At 43.3% G+C, this 25,029-nt stretch overlaps 1 protein-coding gene and 1 non-coding gene across 2 annotated transcripts in view; one reads left to right on the top strand and one right to left on the bottom strand.

The window, feature by feature from the left end:
- CNGA3 (cyclic nucleotide gated channel subunit alpha 3) overlaps positions 1-23,601 on the bottom strand; it is a 49,674-nt gene extending 26,073 nt beyond the window's left edge. Inside the window, exons 1-2 of the mRNA XM_040453964.1 lie at positions 23,258-23,601; positions 5,799-5,920 (exon numbers count right to left, since the gene is read on the bottom strand). Coding sequence (XP_040309898.1) covers positions 5,799-5,884 — 86 coding nt within the window. The 5' untranslated portion in view covers positions 5,885-5,920; positions 23,258-23,601. The remainder of the gene's footprint in view (positions 1-5,798; positions 5,921-23,257) is intronic.
- LOC121016506 (U6 spliceosomal RNA) lies at positions 13,686-13,794 on the top strand. The gene has a single exon (XR_005784320.1). It is a non-coding gene; the product is annotated as a U6 spliceosomal RNA (small nuclear RNA).
- Positions 23,602-25,029: the final 1,428 nt, after the last annotated feature.

Raw genomic sequence — 25,029 nt, 5'->3', positions numbered from 1 at the left:
GTCAGTTGATGGACATTTAGGCTCTTACCATAATTTGGCTATTGTTGAAAGTGCTGCTATAAACATTGGGGTACAAGTGCCCCTACGCATCAGCACTCCTGTATCCCTTGGGTAAATTCCTAGTAGTGCTATTGCTGGGTTGTAGGGTAGTTCTATTTTTAACTTTTTGAGGAACATCTACACTGTTTTCCAGAGCGGCTGCACCAGTTCACATTCCCACCAACAGTGCCAGAGGTTTCCTGTTTCTCCACATCCTTGCCAGCATCTGTAGTTTCCTGACTTGGAGTCCCCACTTGTTTTTTGATGCTTAAAATTCTATGATGTCTTCTAGTTCCAGAGTCTCTACCCTTGTTAAATGCCTGGGGCTATTTATTTTATTTTATTTTTTATTATATGAAATTTATTGTCAAATTAGTTTCCATACAACACCCAGTGCTCATCCCAAAAGATGCCCTCTTCAATGCCCATCACCTACCTCTCCTCCCTCCCACCCCCCATCAACCTTCAGTTTGTTCTCAGTTTTTAAGAGTCTCTTATGCTTTGGCTCTCTCTCCCACTCTAACCTCTTTTTTTTCTTTTTTTTTTCCTTCCCCTCCTCCATGGGTTTCTGTTAAGTTTCTCAGGATCCACATAAGAGTGAAAACATACGGTATCTGTCTTTCTCTGTATGGCTTATTTCACTTAGCATCACACTCTCCAGTTCCAGCCACGTTGCTACAAAGGGCCATATTTCATTCTTTCTCATTGCCATTTAGTACTCCATTGTGTATATAAGCCACAATTTCTTTATCCATTCATCAGTTGATGGACATTTAGGCTTTTCCCACAATTTGGCTATCGTTGAGAGTGCTGCTATAAACATTGGGGTACAAGTGCCCCTATGCATCAGTACTCCTGTATCCCTTGGGTAAATTCCTAGCAGTGCTACTGCTGGGTCATAGGGTAGGTCTATTTTTAATTTTTTGAGGAACCTCCACACTGTTTTCCAGAGCGGCTGCACCAGTTTGCATTCCCACCAACAGTGCAAGAGGGTTCCCGTTTCTCCACATCCTCTTGCCTGGGGCTATTTAAATAGTAAACCTGATTAGTTATTCCTCAGAGAAACTGATTTTACCAAGCAGATGGAAGAAGAGATGGAAAGAGAGGAGAACCAAAGTTTGAGGTGACATTTTGAGTCCCCATGGACACACAGTTACTGAAAAAAGGGAGCCACCAATGCAAAAAATGAGGATCCAGAACCGCCCAGAGAAATACAGAGGCAAGAGAGACTGAGAGTCAGGAGCTGTCCTGCCAGGAGCTTGAGGAGAGGCCTGGGGCAAGGACTTGACAGGGACTCATCTGTAAACAAACAATCAGGTCAGGCCAGGACACCCCTGAAGCTGCCGACTGACTGAGACTGACTGACTGTAGTGCTGATACCTTTTCAGGAAGGAGCTCCGTGAAGTTGGTAATCAGCAAGAATAAGAGCAACCAGCACAACACAATGATATGACTGTTTTGAAACACAAGGTAGTTTTCAACTTATGATGCTCATCTTCTAAGTTTTCTTATAAAGGAGAATTCATGTCCATGAGGTAAAGGTCTCCCTTATCACTGGGAGAAGACAGGCTTCTCATCAGAACTGCAGCTTGTCATTAGCTTTGTACTTTGTGGAGCACCTGGTGTCTTCCTCCAGTGACTTTGGGGACGTAAGCGAAGACAAACCTTGGAGAACGAGGGTGGAGAATGTGATACCTTGTTTTTCTTTTCCTCTTCTCCAGCCCTGAGGACCGTGAATGACCGACATGCACTGCCATTGGCCACATGTAACCAGGGAACTGAATTGAGTGCATTTTTGTCTTTAGTCCTAGGGAAGCAGGCTGAAAATGGTTTTCTTTGGTGATAATTGCTTTGGGCTCTGCTCAGAGAGCAGCATGAAGAAGGCTTGTCTTCTGTAGGACACAAACCCCTATGCCCCAAAGCTCGACTAAAATAGCTACACTAGGAAATTGATCTGAGATTTGAGGTGCCCTCGGTTCTAGCTGCAATTCTCTGTAGCAGATTCTGAAATCTTTCCCTACTGCATTATCTTTTCAAATATGCCAGACAGCTCTTAAATAATCAAGTCAACTAAATAGATTTAATAGAAAGGAAAAAAATCAAGACATTTCTATTTCTGGTATTTCCAGGGTATAAACTTGACTTCTTTGTTCAAATGAAATGTTTCCATCCTTCCTTATGGCTTGTCACTAGGAAAATGATCCCAATAATTTAAAAGGAGAAACAGAAACCTGGCTTTCCAATTTAGTGAAATGGATGGGGACAGGGCTTTCCAATTTGGAGACAGGGATGTCTTAGGGGATGGGGACATGATATCTCCTCCCTCCTGGGGGCATTCAGCAAAGGGTCACAGTGACATGCAGGTTCCCAGAACAGCTTCATTGATATCATTGAGGATAAAGAATGATTAATTTTTTGGTTTTGTTTTTTTTTTTTTTTTGAGAGAGACAGAGACAGAGACAGAGACAGAACATGAGTGGGGGAGGGAAAAAAGGGGGAGGGAGACACAGGATCCAAAGCAGGTTCCAGGCTCTGAGCTGTCAGTACAGAGCCCTATGCAGGGCTTGAACCTATGTACTGTGAGATCATGACCTAAGCCAAAGTCAGACACTTAACCTACTGAGCCACCCAGGCTTCCTGAATGATTAATATTTAAGGACACACATTAGCAATTATTTCTTCCAAGGGAGCCTAGATGGCTGAGTTGGTTAAGCATCTGACTCTTGATTTTGGCTCAGGTCATGATCTTACAATTTGTGAATTTGAGCCCTGTGTCACCCTCTGTGCTGACGGTTCAGAGCCTGCTTGGGACTGTCTCACTGTCCCCCTCTCTCTGCCCCTTCCCTGCTTGTGCGCATGATCACTCTCTCTCTCTCTCTTGCAAAATTAATAAATAAACATTTTTTAAATCTCAATTTTTTCCTCCTATAAGCTTTCTAAATGGATTTGAATTTTAAAGCCAAGATCTATGGTTTGTTCAAGCACCATTTTCTCCCTTAAAATAGTGATTTGAAACTTTAAAATTTTATGTGTATTTGCCAGAGTCCCTTGTTAAGTAAATCTTATAGGGAAAACTAGTCTGTATATAGACAGATGCTGGGCTGCACTGGGAAGCAGAGGAGGGGCCTGGACTCAGCCTCTGGCCAAACGCTGTTTCACCTTCAGCCTGAACACACATGCTCAATCCTTGGTAGCACCAAGGAACCCATTCTGGAAATTTCCATTTGTTAACCCACTCCTGCTTCCATAAGATAAAGCAAACATCTGTCTTATGAAGGGAGCATTCTTTCTCTCTCTCCTTTTGACATCTCCATAGTGTCTCCATGGGATTCTGTATTAATCTGTCAACAAGCTTTTACCACATCAGTGGTTGGGCAAGTCCCCAGGGCAGGCTCAGTGAGACTGGACTAGTGGTCAGACTGAGAAAGCATGACTTGGTCACAGGCAGGAAATGGCCAGATCCAGATGTCAGGACAGCTGGAGCTATGTAAGGTCAGAGCAGGAGAAGTCTTCCAGCCTGAAACACCAGGAAAGGACCACAGGAGGGAGAATCATTTCCAACGCTGACAGTGAGCACTGACTGAGCACTTTCTCACAGCAGGGACTGTGCTGGGAGCTTTCACCTGTTTTAACCTCACTACAGCCCTCTGCGGTCAGTACTAATACATTTTACAGATGAGGAAACTGTGGTTTGAAACAGCTGCACAATTTTTCAGAGCTGGTCAGTTGCAGAGCCAATGTTCAAACCCAGCCAGTCTGACCCTGAGCCTGTTAGTCATCACGCTGGTCAGGGGATAGGGGATAGGAGGGAGAAGGAAGGGCATATTCCCATCCATGAATATGGCAAATAGTATTGTTGCAGGGAATCAATTCAGAACCCCCCACTGTGTGGCTGACTAATCTTCTGTGTGTACACAAACCCACTGTGAGCCCACAGAGTTCCTTGGAAGCAGAGGCTCATCAGCAGGTATCTGTGTGGCTTAATGAGCTAACAGTTTCTTCTGCAAAAGGTCATCTTCCAGGAGACCTGGTGAGCCCTCTTGGACAGCCCACACATCAGGCTTGGCTAATAGGCCACTGGCTGAGGTAGAGCCAAGACAAGTCAGGCAGAGCTGGACCACAGTGGTTGTCTGGTCGAGAGGGCATTCTGGGCAGGAGCCCCAGCCCACCAACTGGGCCCACCTTCTCTTGAGTATCTCAGTATCTTGAGTGTCTTCTCTTAAGCCCCTGTTGTTGCCTTCTTGGCCCTAGGGAGTCTGTAAGTTCCATGATATGCTCTGATTATGTCCCACTCAAAGCAAAAGGGAGCAATGGGGGAAAGTTCCATTTTACTTCAAAATTTTCCTGATCCTAACAGCCTCTGTCCTTCTCACATTGAGCCCAAGATCCCAGGAGCCCAGTGCTGCCCAGGGAGCTTGACTTTATTGTTGTGGACCTTTTCTCCCTTCCACCCCAATCTTCTTTGAACACCCCACCGCCAAAGGTTTATTAGCTCAGATGTGAAAAAGAAGCTATTAATGCATACCAAAGTTTTAAAGCAGTTATGTGACTTAGGAGTGTTCTTATTTTCTTCTAGATTAAGGGCAATGGCTCAACCTAAAAGAATAAGTCCCCAGTGGCAGGACCCTGATATTGACAGTAGGCCAGTTAGGAGGGAGAAATTTGAGCAGGGTGAGAATTTCTGATGGCCCTAAGTCATAGCAAGATTCCTGGGGCTCCAGTACCATGTTAAAATGGTTGGCAGCAATAAATATCTGTTGGGATGCTTTGAGATATTCCTCCCTTTGCCTGAATCCCAGAATGTAGGGTCCTGGGTCTGCATAGGTTTATTATAATAGGAACTCAAATCTCTTTGGAAATGGTTGTCCATCATTCATGAGCAGTAAACTAAGGTTCTGGTACTAAGAATCTAGACAGAGAAAAAACCAAATGTGCATCTGAGAGAGGGTGTGATATATATAACTGACTGAGGAGAAATGGTGGATGAGGACCTAGTATTGGGGATATGAGCACTGAGAGACTGTCATTGCAGTTTGTGACCATATGATATTCTGCAGATTTCATGGGAGAGAGAAGTTTTCAGTGTGTGTGTGTGTGTGTGTGTGTGTGTGTGTGTGTATGCCATATGTGTGTGTATCATATATAACAACAATAATGTAAATATTAGAAATAAGGTTTCTTATAGTTCAACTCAACCAACTTGTTGAGAGTTTAAGAAACCTAAAAATATGTCTATTTGCACCAAATAGGTACTTTCCCATTTCCTCACTATTATGCTAGGAGCTTGGAAAAGATGCTGCTCCATTTTGCAGTTGAAGAAACTGAAGCACAGAGAAATTAAGTGTGTTTTCCCCAATCTACTAAAGCTACAAACAGGGCTAGAAGTAGAACTCAGGTACAGATTTCCTTATGGCTGCTTGCATGTGGTTGATGGGACTGATGGCTTCACTGGCAAGGCACAGCCCACTCGTTGCAGGCCCATGAGCACAGCATGAATCCTGACCTTCCCCTGGAAGCAAGGGACAGGGCATCTGATTTGTACTACATCCCTAGTGCCCAGGACAATGTCTGGTGCAGAGTCCAACAAATGTTTAATATGTACACAGGAAAATGTTTGGAGAAGTTTGGAGAAGTTTTACAGTAAAATTTAATTTGCTGAATTTGAATCTTCATTTTGTTACCTTTTAGAAGTCACATAACTTTTTGAGCTTCATTTTCCACCTCTCTAAAATGAGTATGAAATGGAAAGCCCATCTCACCTGCTGAGGCCGTTTTCAACGTGGTCCAGATCTCTGTCCCTGGTTCTTACAGTAGGGTGGGAGTATTGGGTGCTAATCTTAGCCATCTTCTTGCTTTGTTACATTCAGCTTCAAGGTTGTTGCTGAAACATGAACACAACACAGATCACATCAGGATGAGGAAGCAGCTGCAAACCCACGTTGTTGTGTGTGAGGACTATTTCCCCAGGCAAGCCCTGGCACACACACCCTCTTCCATTTCTCCCATAGTTGCAGCTACACCGTGTTTTAGTTGGGTATTTTTGGACTCTTCTTCCCAGCCTGAAGCACAAGCAAGGTCTTTCACTTTGTGTATGCTCCCATGCCGAAGAGCTGCTCAAACTTATATGCTGATCTAGCAAATGAATGAATGATTGGTGAAGTTGGTATTTGATATAAGAAAGCTAAAATCCTCATGATTCCCTGGAACGATGTGATGTTCCTCTTGACCCTGTTTTTTCTCATTTACTTTTTTTATCTTATAATTTTTCACGTTTTAGTAGCTCCCCCAAATCCCATTTCAAAACAAAACATGAAAAACTAACAATCTTTGACATCCATAAAACCTTTACAACGTAATGTTACACTCAAAACACACTTCGGGGCGCCTGGGTGGCGCAGTCGGTTAAGCGTCTGACTTCAGCCAGGTCACGATCTCGCGGTCTGTGAGTTCGAGCCCCGCGTCGGGCTCTGGGCTGATGGCTCAGAGCCTGGAGCCTGTTTCCGATTCTGTGTCTCCCTCTCTCTCTGCCCCTCCCCCATTCATGCTCTGTCTCTCTCTGTCCCAAAAATAAATAAACGTTGAAAAAAAACAAAACAAAACAAAACAAAACAAAAAAAACACACTTCATCTCCTTTAATCCTCAAAATAACTTTATCAGATATTTACAATTTTTATCCCCATTTAAAGATGGCTAAATTGAGACTCAGAGATATCAAGCAGCTTATCCAGGTTAAAAAAAATAGGTAAAACCTGTTGATGGCATGATCCTGGTGCTAGAAATCAGACCATGAATACTCTCCCTTCAGCAAACATTGGAAGGTGCCCCTATGACTGATGAAAGAAGAAAGCTGGTATGAGCACAGGGCTGGTGTGAAGAACACAAAGACTGGGCAGTTCCATCATCCTTGATCAAAGCTCTCCAAGTGGAAGATGAATCCCTGAGTACAGTTTCTCTTAGACAAACACAGGCTCTCTTGAGCAGTCAGATGGCTTAAGTAGAGACCACTCCAGAGACCACTTCAGAGAAAGATGGTGGTTTCTAGGAATAGCCCAGTGACTCACTCTAAGACTAAATTAATTCCATATCCAAATGAAGGTCAGTGCAAGGAGCCCAGAACACTGCACCAAAGGATGGATGTAGTTCCTGCTTATCAAGGTCAATCCACCATGAGTTTACTTAGGGTCAATTGTTGGCTCAAAGGTCTTGGTTCATCTCTGCTATTTGATAATTTAAGGCTATGATTTAAATTTTGTACTTTCCCAATAGGTCAAAAATAGTTTTGATTTTTAAATACTTTACCCATTTATGTAACAGTTAGTGAATTTCTGGCCGATCACAGGAGATACAAAGAAATATAAGATGAAGACTTCTCTCAAGGATCTTATGGTCCAGCAGGGCAGATGATGGATAGCAGAGGATCCTGCAGGTTGTGTTAAGGAGCTTGGGCTTTTACCCTGAGCCCATCAGGGATATGGTCAGATGTGTAATGGCCACTGCAGCTGCATTGGGGAGGACATATTCAGGGAACATAAGTTGGTGTTAAATGAGCAGATAAATGCTGCAGTATCTCAGCGGAGAGAGAATCGTTGCCTGATCTAGGTTTGTGGCAGTGAATCAGATAAATTAAAAAACTTCCCATATAGACAGACTCACTGGTACATGGTCATTGATCAGGTATAGGAGGTGATGAGGAGGGAGGTAATGAGAATGATAGTCTGGGGTGTTGGTGGTCCTACACACTGAGGTAGGGAACTAGGGGAAGAAGTGGGTTTGAGAAAGAGAATGATTCCAGTTTGAGATGTCTATGGAAATTTTAGAGCCAATATGGGAAATAAATGTCTTCCACTAAAAGCAATAAACCCAATTTGAAATCATCCATCCAATGCTTTTTTATTGAGCACTTACTATGTGTGAGACAATATGGAGAGCTAGGGTTTTACAGAGAAGGATACGCATCTCTGTCCTCAAGGAGCTTACAGTCTAGTGGGTTCTAGAGCAAGTCTTAAAAAAGTTTTGGGACTCTGGAGTGCCTGGGTGGCTCAGTCAGTTAAGCGTCCGACTTCCGTTCAGGTCACAATCTCACGGTTCATGGGGTCGAGCCCTGCATTGGGCTGTGTGCTGACAGCTCGGAGCCTGGAGCCTGCTTTGGATTCTGTGTCTCCTTCTCTCTCTGCCCCTCCCCTGCTCATGCTCTGTCTCACTCTCTCTCTCTCAATAAAAAAATTGAAAAAAAAAGTTTTGAGACTCTGAAGAAAATCTATCAAATTATTCTTTTTTGTACAATTCCAGGAAAATTCCAGGAGAAAAAGTTCATTGCCTCCAGTCTGTGTCCCTTTCCCTCAGCCCTCATCAACTGCACAAATCCTGGCCCCAGATGTCGTTGTATGGAGGCAGCACATCTACCTGCCTGCTATGGAAGGCTACTATATGCCAGAAACAGGGTAGGTGCTCATGTAATACTGCTCCGTTAACCCTCAGAATAGCCTCTCCCTTTCTTCCCTTTTACAAGTGAAGAAACCAAACAGGTGCATAATTTCCCTAATGTTGCTTATAGCCTGAGCCAGGATTGACAAAGTTCGGTCTGACCCCAGAACCCGATGGTGTAAAATTAATGGGTGGTAAAAAACTGGCATTACCTTTTGGCCTGAGTAGGAGGGGCCCCTGCCTGGGACTCCATGCTTTAAAGGACTCTACTCTGACTCTCCTTCATCCACAGCCCATGAGACCAATGGGACATGCCCACTTACAACCCTGCCTCGTGCTCTAGACTATGCTCTGGGTGCCCAAGACGCCCAAACTGTGGGCTCAGGAAGCTCTAGACTGGTTCTAGAGCCTGCCCAGGCCTCTTCCCAGGTCTGTTTTCCTTCAAAGGGCATCAGTGTGCACTCCCCTAGAGCTACAGGTGGCCAAGGAGCAGCTGTTTGGAGGGAGGAGTGAGTAGAGGCCAGAAGTATGGACAGGGTGTTCACACACATGTGTGAAAGGCTCCTTGTGACATGGGGTGGACACAGGGCAGGCAGAGAAGGAGGCAGACCATGGATGGTGGACCAGAGATCAAATCTCCCCATGCCACCATGTTCTGAGGCTGAACTCAAAGGGGTCTAAGAACTCTCTATACGAATCTGGTCTCCCGGTCATTGTGAAAGTGATTTTTTTAAGATGGGAGGACAGGGCATGTTTGATTCAACAGTGTACTACCCTGGTCCCTGTCACAGTCATATCTAGCCCTCTACCTCACACCCTTCTTGACCGTTTTTCAGTCCAGCTGTTGGTATGGAAACCAGCTGTGTGCAGGGTCACCCAGCAGCACTTTGCCTTAGCTACACTGTGGCTGTATGTTCTCCCCCAGAGAACATATGCTAGGATGCTCATGCCATTCTGACAAACATGCAGACCCAGAGGTGCTAGAGAGGTAACCCTGCCTTGGACAACCCTTGACTAACAGAACCCAGGAACCAGGGGTAAATATTCCCTGGTTCTATCTTCTATTCCTCAGGAAGATAATTCAGTGGTTCTCTCCATGGCTCTTTGGAGAAGCCCTGGAAGGATCAAGTCAGTTGCCCAGAGTGGTGATCGGTTTGATAATGTACACTTGCACTGGATTTCCCTTCCTCCCTTGCTTTTTCTTCTGAGACTTCCACTTCTCCTCCTTGGAATCACTCCCTAAATGAACTGTCTGCTTACATGGTCTTGTCCAAGGTTCTGGGTTTGGGAAGTGGCTCTTGTTTTTGTTTGTTTGTTTTGTTTTGTTTTTGTAGGAGGAGGTGATTCCCTCAGCTAAGAGAATTTTTTTTTTTTTTTTTTAGATATTTAGGTAAATGGTAAGTGGGTTATATGTACTCCTGGTTTGGGCCCCTGAAGGGTAGGACAGGGAAAAATGTGTGTCATTAAAGGGAAATGTTTGCTTAAGATAGGTCATAAGATCATTTTTTCCCAATTGTTTATAAACGTCATAAGCGTTGTCTTTTTTTTAATCATTCTTTTAAAAATTAAAAAAAAAATGTTTATTTATTGCTGAGAGATAGAGAGAGAGGGAGACAGAGTGTGAACAGGGGAAGGGCAGAGAGAGAGGGAGACACAGAATCTGAAGCAAGCTCCAGGCTCTGAGCTGTCAGCACAGAGCCCGACACAGGGTTCGAACCCATGAACTGTGAGATCATGACCTGAGCCGAAGTTGGACACTTAACAGACTGAGCCCCTCAGGCTCCACAATGGTTGTCTTTTTTAAAAAATTACTTTAAAAATAAGGATCCAAATAAGGCCCACATGTTCTGATTGCTGATTGGTACTTTTTAAAGTTTTTCCTGCATTTCTCTTCTTCCTCATTGTGGAAGAAACATAATTGTACTCCCGAGTTTGCTATAGTATGAATTTTTTGCCAATTCCAACTTGACGATGTTTTCTGTAAACTGGCAGTTGCACTCAGAGATATGGTCAAATTTGGGTTCAATTTTTTTTGCAAGAATATTTCTTTGTGTGATGTTAGCAGCCATTGATGATTATTGCCTGGACATATGCTTTCATTACGAGTTGCAAATTGGTGACATTCTATCATTTCTTCTTCAGCGATTAGCTGACATATTCTTAAATAAAATGTAACTTATTTGGCTGTTCAGTGGTACCGTTCATACAGGAATTGTGGAATAAACAATTCTTTTCCCCTTGTTTACCAGTTTTTAAGTCATAACATCCTAAGTGATTCCCCAACTGCCCTGTAAATTTTCACATTTCCTGGCCCAGACAAACTCTAGAACTCATAGATGAGATCATGAAATTACAATCAGTGATCCTGAGGCGCCTGCTGAAAATGAAAACTGCCACCCAGCCAGGGCCCCCTGAGTGTGAGGCACTTGCATATCCATTACTCATTAATCCTTAAGAGACCCAAAAGGTAATAAATAGTAACACTGGTTTTGCAGATGAGGAAATGCAGGCTTGGGTCTGCCTGACCCTGAAACCCATGTAGTGTTTTCTTTTGTTTATCACACCCACTGCAGGATATTAGAAATGCACAAATATTAATTTTAATTTTCAAGCACAGGAAGAAGATGTGTCCTGCCAACTACCAGGGTGACCTTGAAGTGGATCTTAGGTGTGAGTCTAAGAGTGATTTGTGAGCATCTCTCAAACAAATGTGAGTTTTCTGGGGCTTGACTGAGGAACTAACAACACATCACTTCAGACAATTATCTCTCTTTTTTTTTTTTTAACAACATTACTAAATCCAGCATGTTTTCTTCCCCCCAACACACTTACTGACTCCTTCCATGTCCCAGGCATCATACTTGGCCCTGAAGATTATGAAGAAGAGGAAGATAGGTCTCTGTCTTTGAAACACAAAACTGCATGGGGGAAACACGAATGGAAACAGGGAGGGGGGTAGAATACAGAGGTACTGAAATAGAGATAGAGGCATGGTGGGGAGCAGTATGGAAGGGGGGGCACTAATTCTGCCTCAGGGACCACCCAGGTCTGAGGAGGCTTCTCATGAGGGGCATTATTTCATGTTATTCAACATTTACCATGTGTTGGCCATGAATAACATGTATTTCATGTTATTCAACATTTACCATGTGTGCACGATTAAGAATTTGATTGTGATATCTGTGCTCTGGTGCCTACCTTTAACCTCCTTTGCTCTTGGCCTGGACACCTAGGTAGGTCAGGAATCTAACATACCTCACCTGTACTCCGGTTGTTCTCATACTTTTCTCATTCCTTTATTAACTCCAAAAGATTTAAGGGCTAGAACTATTTTCTTTTACTTAAAAAATATTTTATTCTCCTAAACACCAGCATATATACACATAGTGGGTAATCAAATTGGGTGGCATACATGGAGGAACAGGTGAGTACTTGCAATGATGACACTAATAATGGCAGTATATTTGCTGAGCATTTACACTCTGCATGGTAATGTTCTAATAACTTTAAATGTTATTTAAACTCACTTGATTCTCACAGTGTCTGTGAATGAGTCACACTGAACATTTCTGTCTTGTTTAGAAATGGATGGGACTTTATAAGGGAGAAAGCGAGTAAGCAACAAAGGAGGTCAAAACATGTAAAGCCCTTTCTTACAAACTAAAATGTGCTTCTGGAAAAAAATCTTGGTCCCCACTTACGATGACTAACTATACTAAAAAAAAAAATTGTCCATGTTCTGTCCTTTTCTATTATGGTTTAAACATGAATACCAGTCCTGGTTCAATTTGTGTCATTTGAAACCTTATCATTTCCCAAGCCCTAAATGCAGCTGAGACAATAGAGAGGTGCCAAGAGCCCAAGATGCATACTCCTCTGACCCACTGGAGGTTATCTGAGTTATCATTGTCTTTGGTTATGACACCTATGCAGCCAGGGGCTGGAGGGTTCCATTAGTGAGGCACCGAGTCTAGAACAAAGCCATGCCAAAAAGACAACCCCAACCAGAGGACAACCCCACAGCCTGATGGACAGGCACACTGGGCACAAGTCTTTATTTTATCCAGCTGAGACAGATCACTTTTACCACCTAAGGTCTTCAATCTTCTCAGAAGTAATATCTCTCTGGGTTTCATTCATTTCAGTTCTCCACAACTCAACTTTCTCAGCATCACTTGGGCAAAAGCACTCAGCAAATTCTCAGTAAATGTGAAGTTGGACAGGCTCACTTTGTCAAATTAAAAGCCAAAGATAAGTCAATAACTCCCACAGGATCTACATGTCTTGGAACTTCATCCAAAGTTGGATTGCCTCTCCCTTCTTCCCCTATCCCATCTGGAAACTGCAGGATGAAAGGAAAATATCCAATGCTAAGCCACTTAATCACTCTGAGACCTGTGAACCAGTCCACAGAACAAACACAAAGGACAGAACAGACATTACTATAGGCAATGATGAAGGTTGTGTATTTTTAAGCAGCCCTAGGCTTATGTAGGGGGAAAGCACTAGTAAAATACCTTTTGTTTGAGACAAATGGCATTGGAAAGACAATATAGATGGTCAAGAGCACTGTACTGAGAGAAAGAAAAGCTGGATCTCTTCTTAGCTCAGCCTACAATTTGGGCTAGTGACCAGCATTTTAGTTTCTTTATACATTGATGAACATGGACTTATTGCAAATGAAATTTTCCACAGAAACTCAATGAATAAAGCATTTACGTATATATTTTATTTAAATGTATTTGAGAGGTGCCTGGGTCAGTTGGTTAAGCTGCCGATTTCAGCTCAGGTGATGATCTCACAGTTCGTGGGTTTGAGCCCCATGTCGGGCTCTGTGCTGACATCTCAGAGCCTAGAGCCTGCTTCAGATTCTGTGTCTCCCTCTCTCTGCTCCTCCCCCATTACGCTCTGTCTCTCAAAAATAAATAAATGTTAAAAAATTTTAAAAATAAATGTACTTGAAAACATTTATAAAGATAATTAGTGAGTGTTTACCTCCTTTCCAAAAGTGAAAATACTAATTCAAAAAGATCTATGCACCCCTATGTTCACTGCATTATATACGATGGCCAGGATAAGGAAGCAACCTATGTGTCCATCAATAGATGAATGGGCAAAGAAGATGCAGAATATTATTCAGTCATAAAAAATGAGATCTTGCCATTTGTGACAACATGGATGGACATCAAGGGTATTATACTAAATAAGAAAGAGAAAGACAGTGCTCACTTTAGCAGCACATATACCAAAATTGGAATGATACAGAGAAGATTAGCATGGCCCCTGTGCAAGGATGACATGCAAGTTTGCTAGGAATTTACCCAAGGGATACAGGAGTGCTGATGCACAGGGGCACTTGCACCCCAATGTTCATAGCCACACTTTCGACAATAGCCAAATTATGGAAAGAGCCTAAATGTCCATCAGCTGATGAGTGAATAAAGAAGTTGTAGTTTATATACACAATGGAATACTACTCGGCAATGAGAAAGAATGAAATCTGGCCTTTTGTAGCAACATGGATGGAACTGGAGAGTGTTATGCTAAGTGAAATAAGTCATACAGAGAAAGACAGATACCATATGTTTTCACTCTTATGTGGATCCTGAGAAACTTGACAGAAGACCATGGGGGAGGGGAAGGGAAAAAAAGTTAGAGAGAGGGAGGCAAACCATAATAGACTCTTACAGACTGAGAATAAACAGGGTTGATGGGGGGTGGGAGGGAGGGGAAAGTGGGTGATGGGCATTGAGGAGGGCACCTGTTGGGATGAGGACTGGGTGTTATATGGAAACCAATTTGACAATAAATTTCATATTTAAAAAATTGAAAAAAAAAAGAAAGAGAAAGACAAATATCATATGATTTCACTTACATGTGGAATCAAAAAACAAACAAAAAAATAGAGACCCATAAATACAGAGAAAAACTGATGGTTGGTGGGGGGTGGCAAAATGGGTGAAGGGGAGTAGAAGATATAGCCTTCCAGTTATGGAATGAATAAGTCATGGGGATAAAAGGTAAAGCATAGGGACTATAGTCAATAGTACTATACTAGTGTAGTATGGTGACAGATGATGTTACACTTGTGGTGGGCATCACATAATGTATAGAGTTGTCAAATTGTTATGCTGTACACCTGAAGCTAATGTAACATTGTGCATCAACTACACTTCAATTAAAAAATAAAGACATGGGTTCCCTGGGTGGCTCAATCATTTGAGCCTCTGACTCTTGATTTTGGCTCAGGTCATGATCTCAGTGTTGTGGGATTGAGCCTCACATCAGGCTCTGTGCTGGGCATGGAGCCTGCTTGTGATTCATCCTCTCTCTCTCTCTCTCTCTCTCTCTCTCTAAAAAAAAAAAAAAGACAATCAGTGGGACACAAGTTAATTTTGACCATGATTCCCAGTGTATTAAAATTTAGTAGGGATGGGGCACCTGGGTGGCTCAGTTGGTTAAGCATCTGACTTGGGCTCAGGTCATGATCTTGCAGTTAGTGAGTTCGAGCCCCGTGTCAGACTCTGTGTTGACAGCCCGGAGCCTGCTTTGAAATCTGTGCCTTCCACCCTCTCTGCCCCTTCTCCTTCTCCCGCTCATGCTCTGTTTCTCTCTCCTTCAAAAATAAGTAAAAACATGAAAAAAAATTTTTAAAAATTTGGTAGGGGGCACATGTCAATGTTATCTTTATTTGGGTTCTTTAATTATTTAAATATACATAAAGAAACTTAAAGTGTGCACAGAAAACCTTAGGGAACTCCGTGGAACAGAGCTGAAAACCAAGGCCCAGTTGATCATGAAAGGTCCTTCCATTTCAAAAGTTTCATGATGGAACAGAACTGTAGAATGCAAATATTGTGTCTAAAGGTCCTCTCATTGTTTGTGCATGAATGTGATCCTATTGGAAGAAATAAAAACATTCTAGAGCTCCAAAAGCAGAAATGACAAAACTCTATAATGTCAAAATTCTCTGGACGTGGTACAATATAACTTGAATATCAGAACTTATATGAGAGGGCACTTTGAAAATTACATTATGATGTAAAGATCCTCAACAAAATACTAGCGAACAAAAATCCAGTCACATATCATGATTAAGTGATATGTGTCCCAAGAATGCAAAGTTGATCTAACACCCAAAATCAACCAATGTAATACACCATATTAATTAAATGGCAAAAACTACATGATGAGTGCAATAGACATAAGAAAATCATATGACAAAATCCAACATGCTTTCATGATAAAAACAATCAACAAAGTAAGAACAAAAGGAAATTTCCTTAAACTGATAAAGGGCATCTTGACAAAACCACAGCTAATGTCACAGTTAAAGGTGCAAGACTGAATGCTTTCCCCTAAAATCAGGAACAGGACAAAGATATTCACTCTTATCACCTCCATGCAACATTGTACTGCTAACCAGGGCAATTAGACAAGAAAAAACAAAACAAAACAAAACAAAACAAATAAAAGCATCCAGATTGGAAAAGAAAAAGTAAAATTATCTCTATTTGCAGATGACATGATCTGGTATATTGGAAATCTTAAGTAAACCACCAAAAAACTATTAGAATTAATAAATAAGATTAGTAGTGTGGCAGTATACAAGTCAGCATACAGAAACCAAATGTATTTCTATACATTAGCATTGAATAATAATACAATGAAGTTAAGGCAACAATCCCATTTTTTAAGTTTATTTATTTTGAGATAGAGCATGCAAGTGGGGGAGGGGCAGAAAGAGAGAAGAAAGAGAATCCCAACCAGGCTCTGTACTGTCAGTGCAAAGCCCAACTCAGGGCTCAAACTCACGAACAGTGAGATCATGTCCTAAGCCATAGTCAGATGTTCAATCAACTCAGGTGCCCCAACAATCCCATTTATAATAGCAGCATAAAAGAACAAAACACCTAGGAAATTTAACCTAAGAAATTAAAGATTTGTACACTGAAAACTATGAAACATTGTTGAAAGAAATTGAAGATATAAACAATTGGAAAGATAGTTCCTGCTCATAGATTGGAAGGATTAATATTATTAATATGGTGTTGACTCTCCAAATTATCCACAGATTCAGTGCAATCCTTATCAAAATCCCTGCTGGAGTTTTTGCAGAAATTGACAAGCTGATCCTAAATTTACATGGAAATTCAAGGGACACAAATAGCCAAACAATCTTGAAATCTTGAAAAAGAAGAACAAAGCTAGAGAACTCACACTTTCAGATTTCAAAACCTATTGCAAAGCTATAAAAATCAAGATAGTGTGGTTCTGGCATAAGGATAGGTATATAGATTAATGGAATATAATTCAGAGTCCAGAAATAAATCCCACATTTACAATCAATTGGAAATCAATGGAAAAAAGAATAGTCTGCTTAACAAATGCTGGAAAAACTGAATATCCATATGCAAAAGAATATACACCATACACAAAAATGAACTCAAAATGGATCATAGGCTTACATGTAAGGGCCCAAACTATAGAATTCCTAGAATAAAACACAATCTTCATGGTCTTGGGTTAGGCAATGGTTTCATAGATATGACACCAAAAGCATAAATGAAAAGAGAAAAACAATAGATTATACTCCATCAGAATAAAAAACCTCTGCATCAAATGACACCATCAAGAAAGTAAAAAGACAACCCATAGAATGGGAGAAAATATTCTAAAATCATGTATTGGTAAGGTATATATATATAAAGAATATATAAAGAACAGTTACAACTCAATAATAAAAAGACAAGCTAATTAAATATTGGGAAGAGGATTTGAATAGGCATGTCTCTGAAGAAGATACATGGTCAACAAGCACATGATTATAAGCATATTTAATCATGGGGAAATGCAAATCAAAACTATGATGAGGTACCTCTGCATACCAACTACAATGGCTATAATAGAAATACAGACAATAACAAGGGTTAGGAAAGATATGGAGAAACTGGAATCCTCATACACTACTGGTAAGAATGTAAGTGTACAGTCACTTTGGAAAACAGTGGGGCAATTCCTCAAAATGCTGAACATAGTTGCCATATGACCCAATAATTCTACTCTTAAGGATATACCTAAGAGAAAGGAAAACATATATCCACACAACAACTTATACATGAATATTCATAGCAGCATTATTCGTAATAGCCCCAAAGTGGAAACAACCTAAATGTCCATCAGCTGATAACTGGATAAACAAAATGTGGTATATATACATAGTGAACTGTTATTTGGCAATGAAAATGAACAAAATACTGATACATGCTACAACATGGATGAACCTTGAAAGCATTATGTTAAGTGGAAGAAGCGAGACACAAAAAGCCACATGTTGTATAATTCCATTTATATGAAACGTCCGGAATTGGCAAATTCACTGGGATAGAAGGTAGATTAGTGGTTGCTTGGGGAAAGGGTTGGGATAGGGGGTGGCCAGAAAAAAGAGTGACTGCTAATAGCTACAGGGTTTCTTTTGGAAGTGTTGAAAAATTTTAAAATTATATTGTGGCGATGACTGCACCACTCTGAAGATTACTAAAAAGCACTGAAATGTATACTTTAAATGGATGACTTTTATGGCCTATGAACTAATTCTAAAAAAGTAATGTTAAATATAATAGCAAAGCTGCTTTTAAAATGCAAAACTAACAATATCTGCTATAAGAAACTCGCAAAATATAAGTGTAATAAAGGGGAGAAATGTCAAAATATCACATTAATAATAATGATATTGGTCACATTGTTGAGGGCTCACACTATGCCAAGGACTGATCCACAGTTTCACATGCTTCACATGGACAAACTCATTTAATCCCCACAATCACCCTACGAGGTAAGTTATTATCCCTATCGTACAGTTGAGTAAACCAAGGTGCATGTTTCGCACAGTTAGACTATTGCAGGCAATTAAGTCCTAGAGCCTGCAAAGTCAATCTCCTGCCTCTCAAGAAACAAGCCCAATTTCTGGGACTGGTAGGTATCAAAGCTGCCTCCATCTTCCCGATAAAGATCCAAAAGGGCAGCTCAGTTCTTAGACCATGAGGATGTATCCAGAAGCTCAAACTGAGCTTTGAGGTGATGAGGGGAAATGGAGTTCAGAATTCATGTTCTCCCCTTTCTGCGGAGTGGAGGATAGGCAAATCCATGAATGTCCCCACACCAAGATATGAAGAGAGAGTTTGAGTTAAGGTTGTTGTGTCTGGCTTCCCAAGGAAACTTTGAGTGGCTGTGAGGTGGATTTCTCTCTCTTCTGAACTCTATGCATTTTTATAACGCAAGCAAAGGCAAGTTTGCATACGCCAGGTGCAGATTTTCAATTCCTGTCTGAGAAAAAATTAACATTGTTCTCAAGAACAGGAAGAGATTTGGGATGAAAGGATCTGAATTTGTAACAAGGTTATCAATTATGTTACTCAACCACCAGACAGAGGCCTGTCTCATGCCTAGAAAGTGTCTTGGTCTTCTGCAGAGATGACTCGGAATTAATGGGGACTCTGGTTTCCTCCTCCACTTTAAGTGTACTCAGTTTCTAAGTGATTTGCAATAAGATTCAGCTGCTCACATTGAGATTCCAAGAGAATGTAACTGCTTTCCAGATGTTGCTAGAGCTGGAGAACCCATATGTCTGTAGCCAGCCCTACAAATGCTCTCCTCAGAATTCCGTCTCCCCACCCCCCCAACACACACACACACACACACACACACACACACACACACACACACAGAGCCAGGGCAAACAAGGCCAGGCAAGGAACCTCCCTTCCCTCCCCAAGGACCTGTTTCACCGAGCCTAGCTGTGGGCACAGAGGTAAACTGTTGTTTTTTTTAATTAATTTTTGTGATGTGATTATAAAAGCAATATGCTGTCATTATGAAAAATAATATGTTCATATCTAACTTTGATCAATCATTGTACAGGTGCTGTGCCCAGGAATTCACTCCAATTACCTTCACTTACTCCCAACAACCCACTGAAGCAGGTATTATAACTATTACTTGCAATTTACTTATGAAGAAACTGAGACTCCAAATGGTTGAATAACTTGTTCAAAGTCATCTAGTGGCAGAACACGCAAACAAAAGCCTGTTTGAATTTAACCCCTACAGAGCATTGTTATAATGCAAGAGAGAGGGAATGTGTGAAATCTGCAAAAGAGGGCAAATAAAGTGCTGTGGGGACTAGATGAAGTCCAGGGTGCAGTGTGTGAGGGTGCGGCATAGCCATGGAAGAGTGTCATTGGTACAAAACTATACTGAATGGCACTAGCCCAACTACCTCAAAATTTCCCCCTCTCCCCTGAGCCCTGTCTTGCCAACACCACGAATGACACCCAAGCCAACTGATGACCCAGCAAGAGCCTCCACTCCTCCTTCTTCCTCACTTCCCCAGATCACAAATCCCCAAGTCCTGTCACTTACATCACCTGTCCCCTGTGTCCCCTTCCACTCAGTCATTCACTAATCCAGAAATGAAGCGAGGGTGGGCATCCTGGCCTCTTCTTCCCCCACTCTGTCCAGACCCTGGCCTCCCTCCCCAGGATTGTTGAAATAATTGTCTCACGTCTGTAATCCATCCAAGGCTTGGCACTTAGGAGGTTCTCAGTGGGTATGGAATGACTGATTGAATGAATGAATCTTCTGCACTAACACCAGGGTCTTTATAAAAGGTAGTTTGAATCACATAACTCAGAAACTTTTAGAGATTGCCTGTTTTCTCCAGCATGCAGTCTTAACCTAACATTCAAGAGTTTTCATAACCTGGATCTTATCGGCCTAAAGGGGTAGCTCCATTCAAACCAAATTACTCATGCTTTCCTGAAGCATGTCATGAATTTTCTTGTCCCTCCTATTGGCAGGCTCACCCAATCTCACCTTTGGCTTCCTGTATTTCTCGGTCTCCCTTCCAGGCCAGGTGAGGACTGAATAACAGGCTCTGGCCAGTGGACTTGTCCCATGATGCAGAGTCCCCCAGTTCCTCCTAACCTCAGAAATTGCATAAGTGATGAATGGGCTAGCCCCTGAGAGGTTCTGTATGTTACCAGAGTAGGACCTACCCTCTCCTGATGACTCCACACATCTTTGGTCCTACTCATCCCTCTGCTTAGAGAGAGGTTCTCCCTCTTTCTTGCCAGTTGAAATTCCTATCATCCTTTAAGTTTCAACTCCTGTATGTCCTCCCCTGGGAGTCAGTCACTCGCACCTCTCTCTACTTTCCGGGCATTATTATTACCTCTATTTCAGTCCAGAGCAGAGCCCAGCTAACAGAGAATGTAAGGGCTTGTCTCCCACACTGCACTGTGATGTCCAGAGAGCATGGACTGTGTTTGTTTAAGTAATTCTATCTCCCACTGGACTTAGCCTTGTGATTTGTACTCAGGAGTAGTTAGTGTGCACCTGATAGTAATTAGGTCAGAGGGAAAACCATTTACCCCTTGGTCTCAGTGTATGCAGTTGGGCATGGAGAATAAAAGCTTGACCCCTCTGAACCTGGAGGGCACAGTGGTTGGCAGGGATTAGAGAAGATTTCAGGTGAAGAGGCCTCTAGGCAGGGCATGAGTATGTGTTTGTGTGTGTGTGTGGGGGGGTCTTCACCTTGGTCATTGCCATCCTTCTCCCCACTCCTCCAGGAAACCCACAGCCTCTGCACAGTTTGGGGGAGTTAAGGAAGAGCCTCTACAGCTTCCAACTGTTTACCTCCTGGGTACCATGGCGACGGGAGATTGGTCACCATGGCAACCATTATTAACCAGGCAGAGCAACTGCTGGCAGATAGTGAATGAGGACAGAAAAGGCAAAAAAAGGGCATATCAAAGGCATGGGGCACATGCAGTCCTGGCCAAAGTCCCACCTAAAGTGACTGAGATCTTGCTCTGACCAGTCAGTTACCCACAGAGCAGCCATTCACTCTATCCTGGCATCCTGCGCCCAGCAAGGACCCCATTTACAGCTGAACAGAGGCTGAGGAGGAAAAGTGCATGTGCTTGGGCATTCATGTGAAGAAAGGGCCCCCATTCCTGCCAAAAAGGAGCTCCCACCAGCTCAGCAAAATCCCAATGGGGTTCCCTGGCCTGGCAGAATTTTCAAGAATCCATGACTTTGTCATACAAGACCTGGTACAGAGAGCAATGGCAATAGTAGTCACCTCCCATCTCACAGGACCAACTCTTCACTGCCCCCTCCAGTGATTTCTCAGAGGGAGTATGTGACTCCGTGCCCAGACAATGATGTTGTTACTGGGTTTTATGAATGAAAGTTTGTGCGGGCGTGCGCACATATGCTGAGGGAATGCAGGGTGGGGGGGGGGGTAGTTGCTGGCAGACTGTCCATAAAGTTAGGGGTCTGCACAGCCCACTCTAGGAGGGAGCTTGAACCCAGGTGGAGGGGCAACTGCCCACTAGTCTGGGGTGCCAAGGACTGCACTGACCCCAGTTTGCCCGTCTGAAAGATTTGGTGAGGAGCATCCACCATAAAGTCTCTCCTTTCCAGGAGAGAGGTGGCAGCGCTCCCATTGGGAGTCCTGAGCAAGTAAACTGCATATTGGAGGCGCTGGACCCATGGCCAGTAGCCCATGGGGGGATTTCGGATCCTTTCTGCTCTTCCCTCCTTTCATCCTCCTCCACATTTCATGTCTAGCTGGAGATAGCCGCTTTAGAATGACAAAGTTTAAAATCTCAACAACAGCATCAAGTAGGGCAGTTATGAATTGAGGAATTACAAGGGGAGAAAAATGAAACACCCCTCCATCCCCCTAGTTACCTAGTCCAGCCCTTGCCAGAGATTGCTGGGATGGCCAGAGCAAGGACCAGCTGGCTTAGCCCCCTCTGGTGTTGGAGGTGGGGGTGGAAGCTGAGCTGAGGAGAAAAGCCTGAGGACAAGGACAGAGAGCCCATATGATTATCCGGTTAGGGGATTGCAAGGGATCAGAGAGCCTGCTGCCCCTTCTCCTCCATATCTAAACACTAAGCCCCCAAGCACCGACTGACCAAGATTGTAGATTACGAGTCCATCATAAAAAAAAAAAAAAAAAAAAAAGGAAGAAAGAATAGAATAGAAACAGTGACTGCTCACTTCACTAAATAATATGAACTCTTTGCCTCCTCCTCAGCCACATGTCTCTTTGGATCTCCAACGCTGAGTTGGGTCTAGCGGAGGCAGTCCCTCAACCCCAGTCTGCTGACCTCCCTAGCTCCTGCTCCTTCCAAGCCCATGGACATAACTGCCCCACGCCTGGCGCAGACTCGGAGAGACTCTGCTCTAGTCCCAGATCTGAAGCCGCAGAAACGAGGCGGCCAGAGAGCCTCTTCCAGGACAGGTTGCCATGAAGGCGCGTGGCCAGGCATCTGAGTTACAGGGTGTCTTACGGAGGTGTCTCCAGGGTAGTATCGTGGCCAGACTCCCTTCCTGTCTCTAGCGGGAGACAGTCCAGCTCCTTCTGCCTCCTGCCCCGACGGCTCAGCCCGGATCGGCCCAGCGCGGCTGCTGGATGTGAGTGTAAGGAGTGTGATGGACTTGGGCACAGCGGAGAGCTTTGTCCTGTGATCTCGGCTGGAGGAGTGTGTGTGTGCCTGGGTTGGGAACAGATGCCGGGGCAGGCCCCTTTCTCGCGCGCCCAGAAGCGGCCCGTTTCAGCACCGGGGGCTGCGGACAGCGCCGCGCCTGCACTTGGGCTCAGCCACCCCTCTGCCCTGCGCGGACTTCTTTAATCCATCTCCGGGCTGAATGGAATCAGCGACCCAGCAGACCTCCCAGCGCCCTAAAAACTCCCAGCTCAGAAGACCCTAAAATCCTTACCCGACAAAGTTTGAGTTCTCCGCGATGCGCCTCTGTCTGGCAGAGAGTCTCTGCTGCTCGCTCCCTCTGGGTTCTGGGTAACAGCTCTGGCCTCGCTCCCTCCCCCACGCTTCGGCCCCAGGACCCTCCTCTGCGAACGGCGGAAGGAGTCTGTTGCCTCCCTGTCTCTCACTGAGAAAGTCAGGTGAGGCTCTGGAGTCTCAAAGGCGGTCCCGGAAGAGGCAGAAGCCGCTCATTCGTATCAGCATCCCCTCCAAGGGAAGAGGGGACGAGCCAGGAGCAAGAAAACAGGAAAAGTCTGCCTGTCAACTCTGGACTCTTCTAACCGCGAGCCTCCCACCACCTTGGACTCTTTCCTGAGATGTTTTACCAGTAATGTAATCCACACTGGATGAGGACACAGCGGAGATCTGGGAGTCTGAAGTTTAAAGGTGGGAATATATATCCCCTTAAACTTGTTTGCAATCTTAGGAAGGGTTTTAGAAACGAATCTCTCTTAGGGACATCTCCTTGCAGAGATTTATTTCCTTCTACCACAGCAGACACCACCAGCTTCCCTGAACTAAAAATTAAAACTCGCCAGTCCAGCCAAAAGAATTTAAACTCTTTTTGCAGAAAATAACAACAAAGCCTCCACATTTCTCCAGACTCACTTTCCTCACAGAAAGCATATGTCTAAGGACACACCTCTCCATCAAGGATGAAAACCTAAATGCACCTCCCCTTCACTCTCTGGTCCTGAATTGCAGGAGCAGGTCCCAGGAGGAATCCAGCTTTCCTGTCTGGGACAAGGTCTGGAAGCCTCTTGGGTTCCAGGTCCCCATGGCTGACACCCTTATGGGAAGAAACTGCAGGAGCAGATCCCACAGCAGCCTGAAAAGGAGAGGCTTCTTTGAGGATTTGTAACTTATGATATTTCCTGAACATACCTATTAAATTATCTACTCATGAAGGGGAACCTGGGTGGCTTAGTTGGTTAAGCGTCAGACTTTGGCTCAGGTCATGATCTCATGGCTCGTGGGTTAAAGCCCTGCCTGGGGCTCTGTGCTGACAGCTCAGAGCCTGGAGCCTGTTTCGGATTCAGTCTCTGTCTCTCTCTGCCCCTCCCCCACTCCCACTCTGTCTCTCTGTCTCTCTCTCAAATATAAATAAACATTAAAATAATTATGTATTCATGGAACAGATTGTCTTTAGAAAGCTTAAGTTCTCGAGTTCATGCAACACTTGGAGAGATCAAGTGTATATCATTCACTGGAGAAATAAAGAATTAGAATCACACACACACACACACACACACACACACACACACACACACACCCCTTAAAGAAGGGAAGCAAAACCCAGAAAAAATTTCCCCAAAGAAAAGTCAAGCTTAATTGTTCAGATTTAAGGGATTCTGGTAGTGGGAAAGCAAATAAATGGAAATGGTGAATCAACAAAACAAAGTTGAAGCCACAGAAGTTGGAGAGGAGAGTTCTTATTTTATCATTTGGGCTTCTGGAAGAAATATGAAGTGGATTTAACACAAGAGAAGACATAATTCATGAGATGATGCCTCATCAAGACCTTTGGTGTCCTTAATCCAGAGACTCTCCAACATACATCAGTTACCTTGTGCAATTTTTTTACAGCCCTCATTGTCAGGAAATACTTTATTTTCTCTAATCCCAGTAATTTACACTACAAGTTAAAGCTGTTTCCCATAGGAAAGGATGGGAAGATTGGAAGCAGATGGTTACCATTTGTTGTCCAGAAACATTTCAGAGCTTCAA

Source organism: Herpailurus yagouaroundi, unplaced genomic scaffold (genome assembly GCF_014898765.1).
Source record: "Herpailurus yagouaroundi ecotype Mexico unplaced genomic scaffold, PumYag 210, whole genome shotgun sequence".
NCBI lineage: Eukaryota > Metazoa > Chordata > Mammalia > Carnivora > Felidae > Herpailurus > Herpailurus yagouaroundi.
The sequence above is the reverse complement of the archived record's forward strand: the minus strand, read 5'-3'. Positions and strand labels throughout refer to the sequence as shown.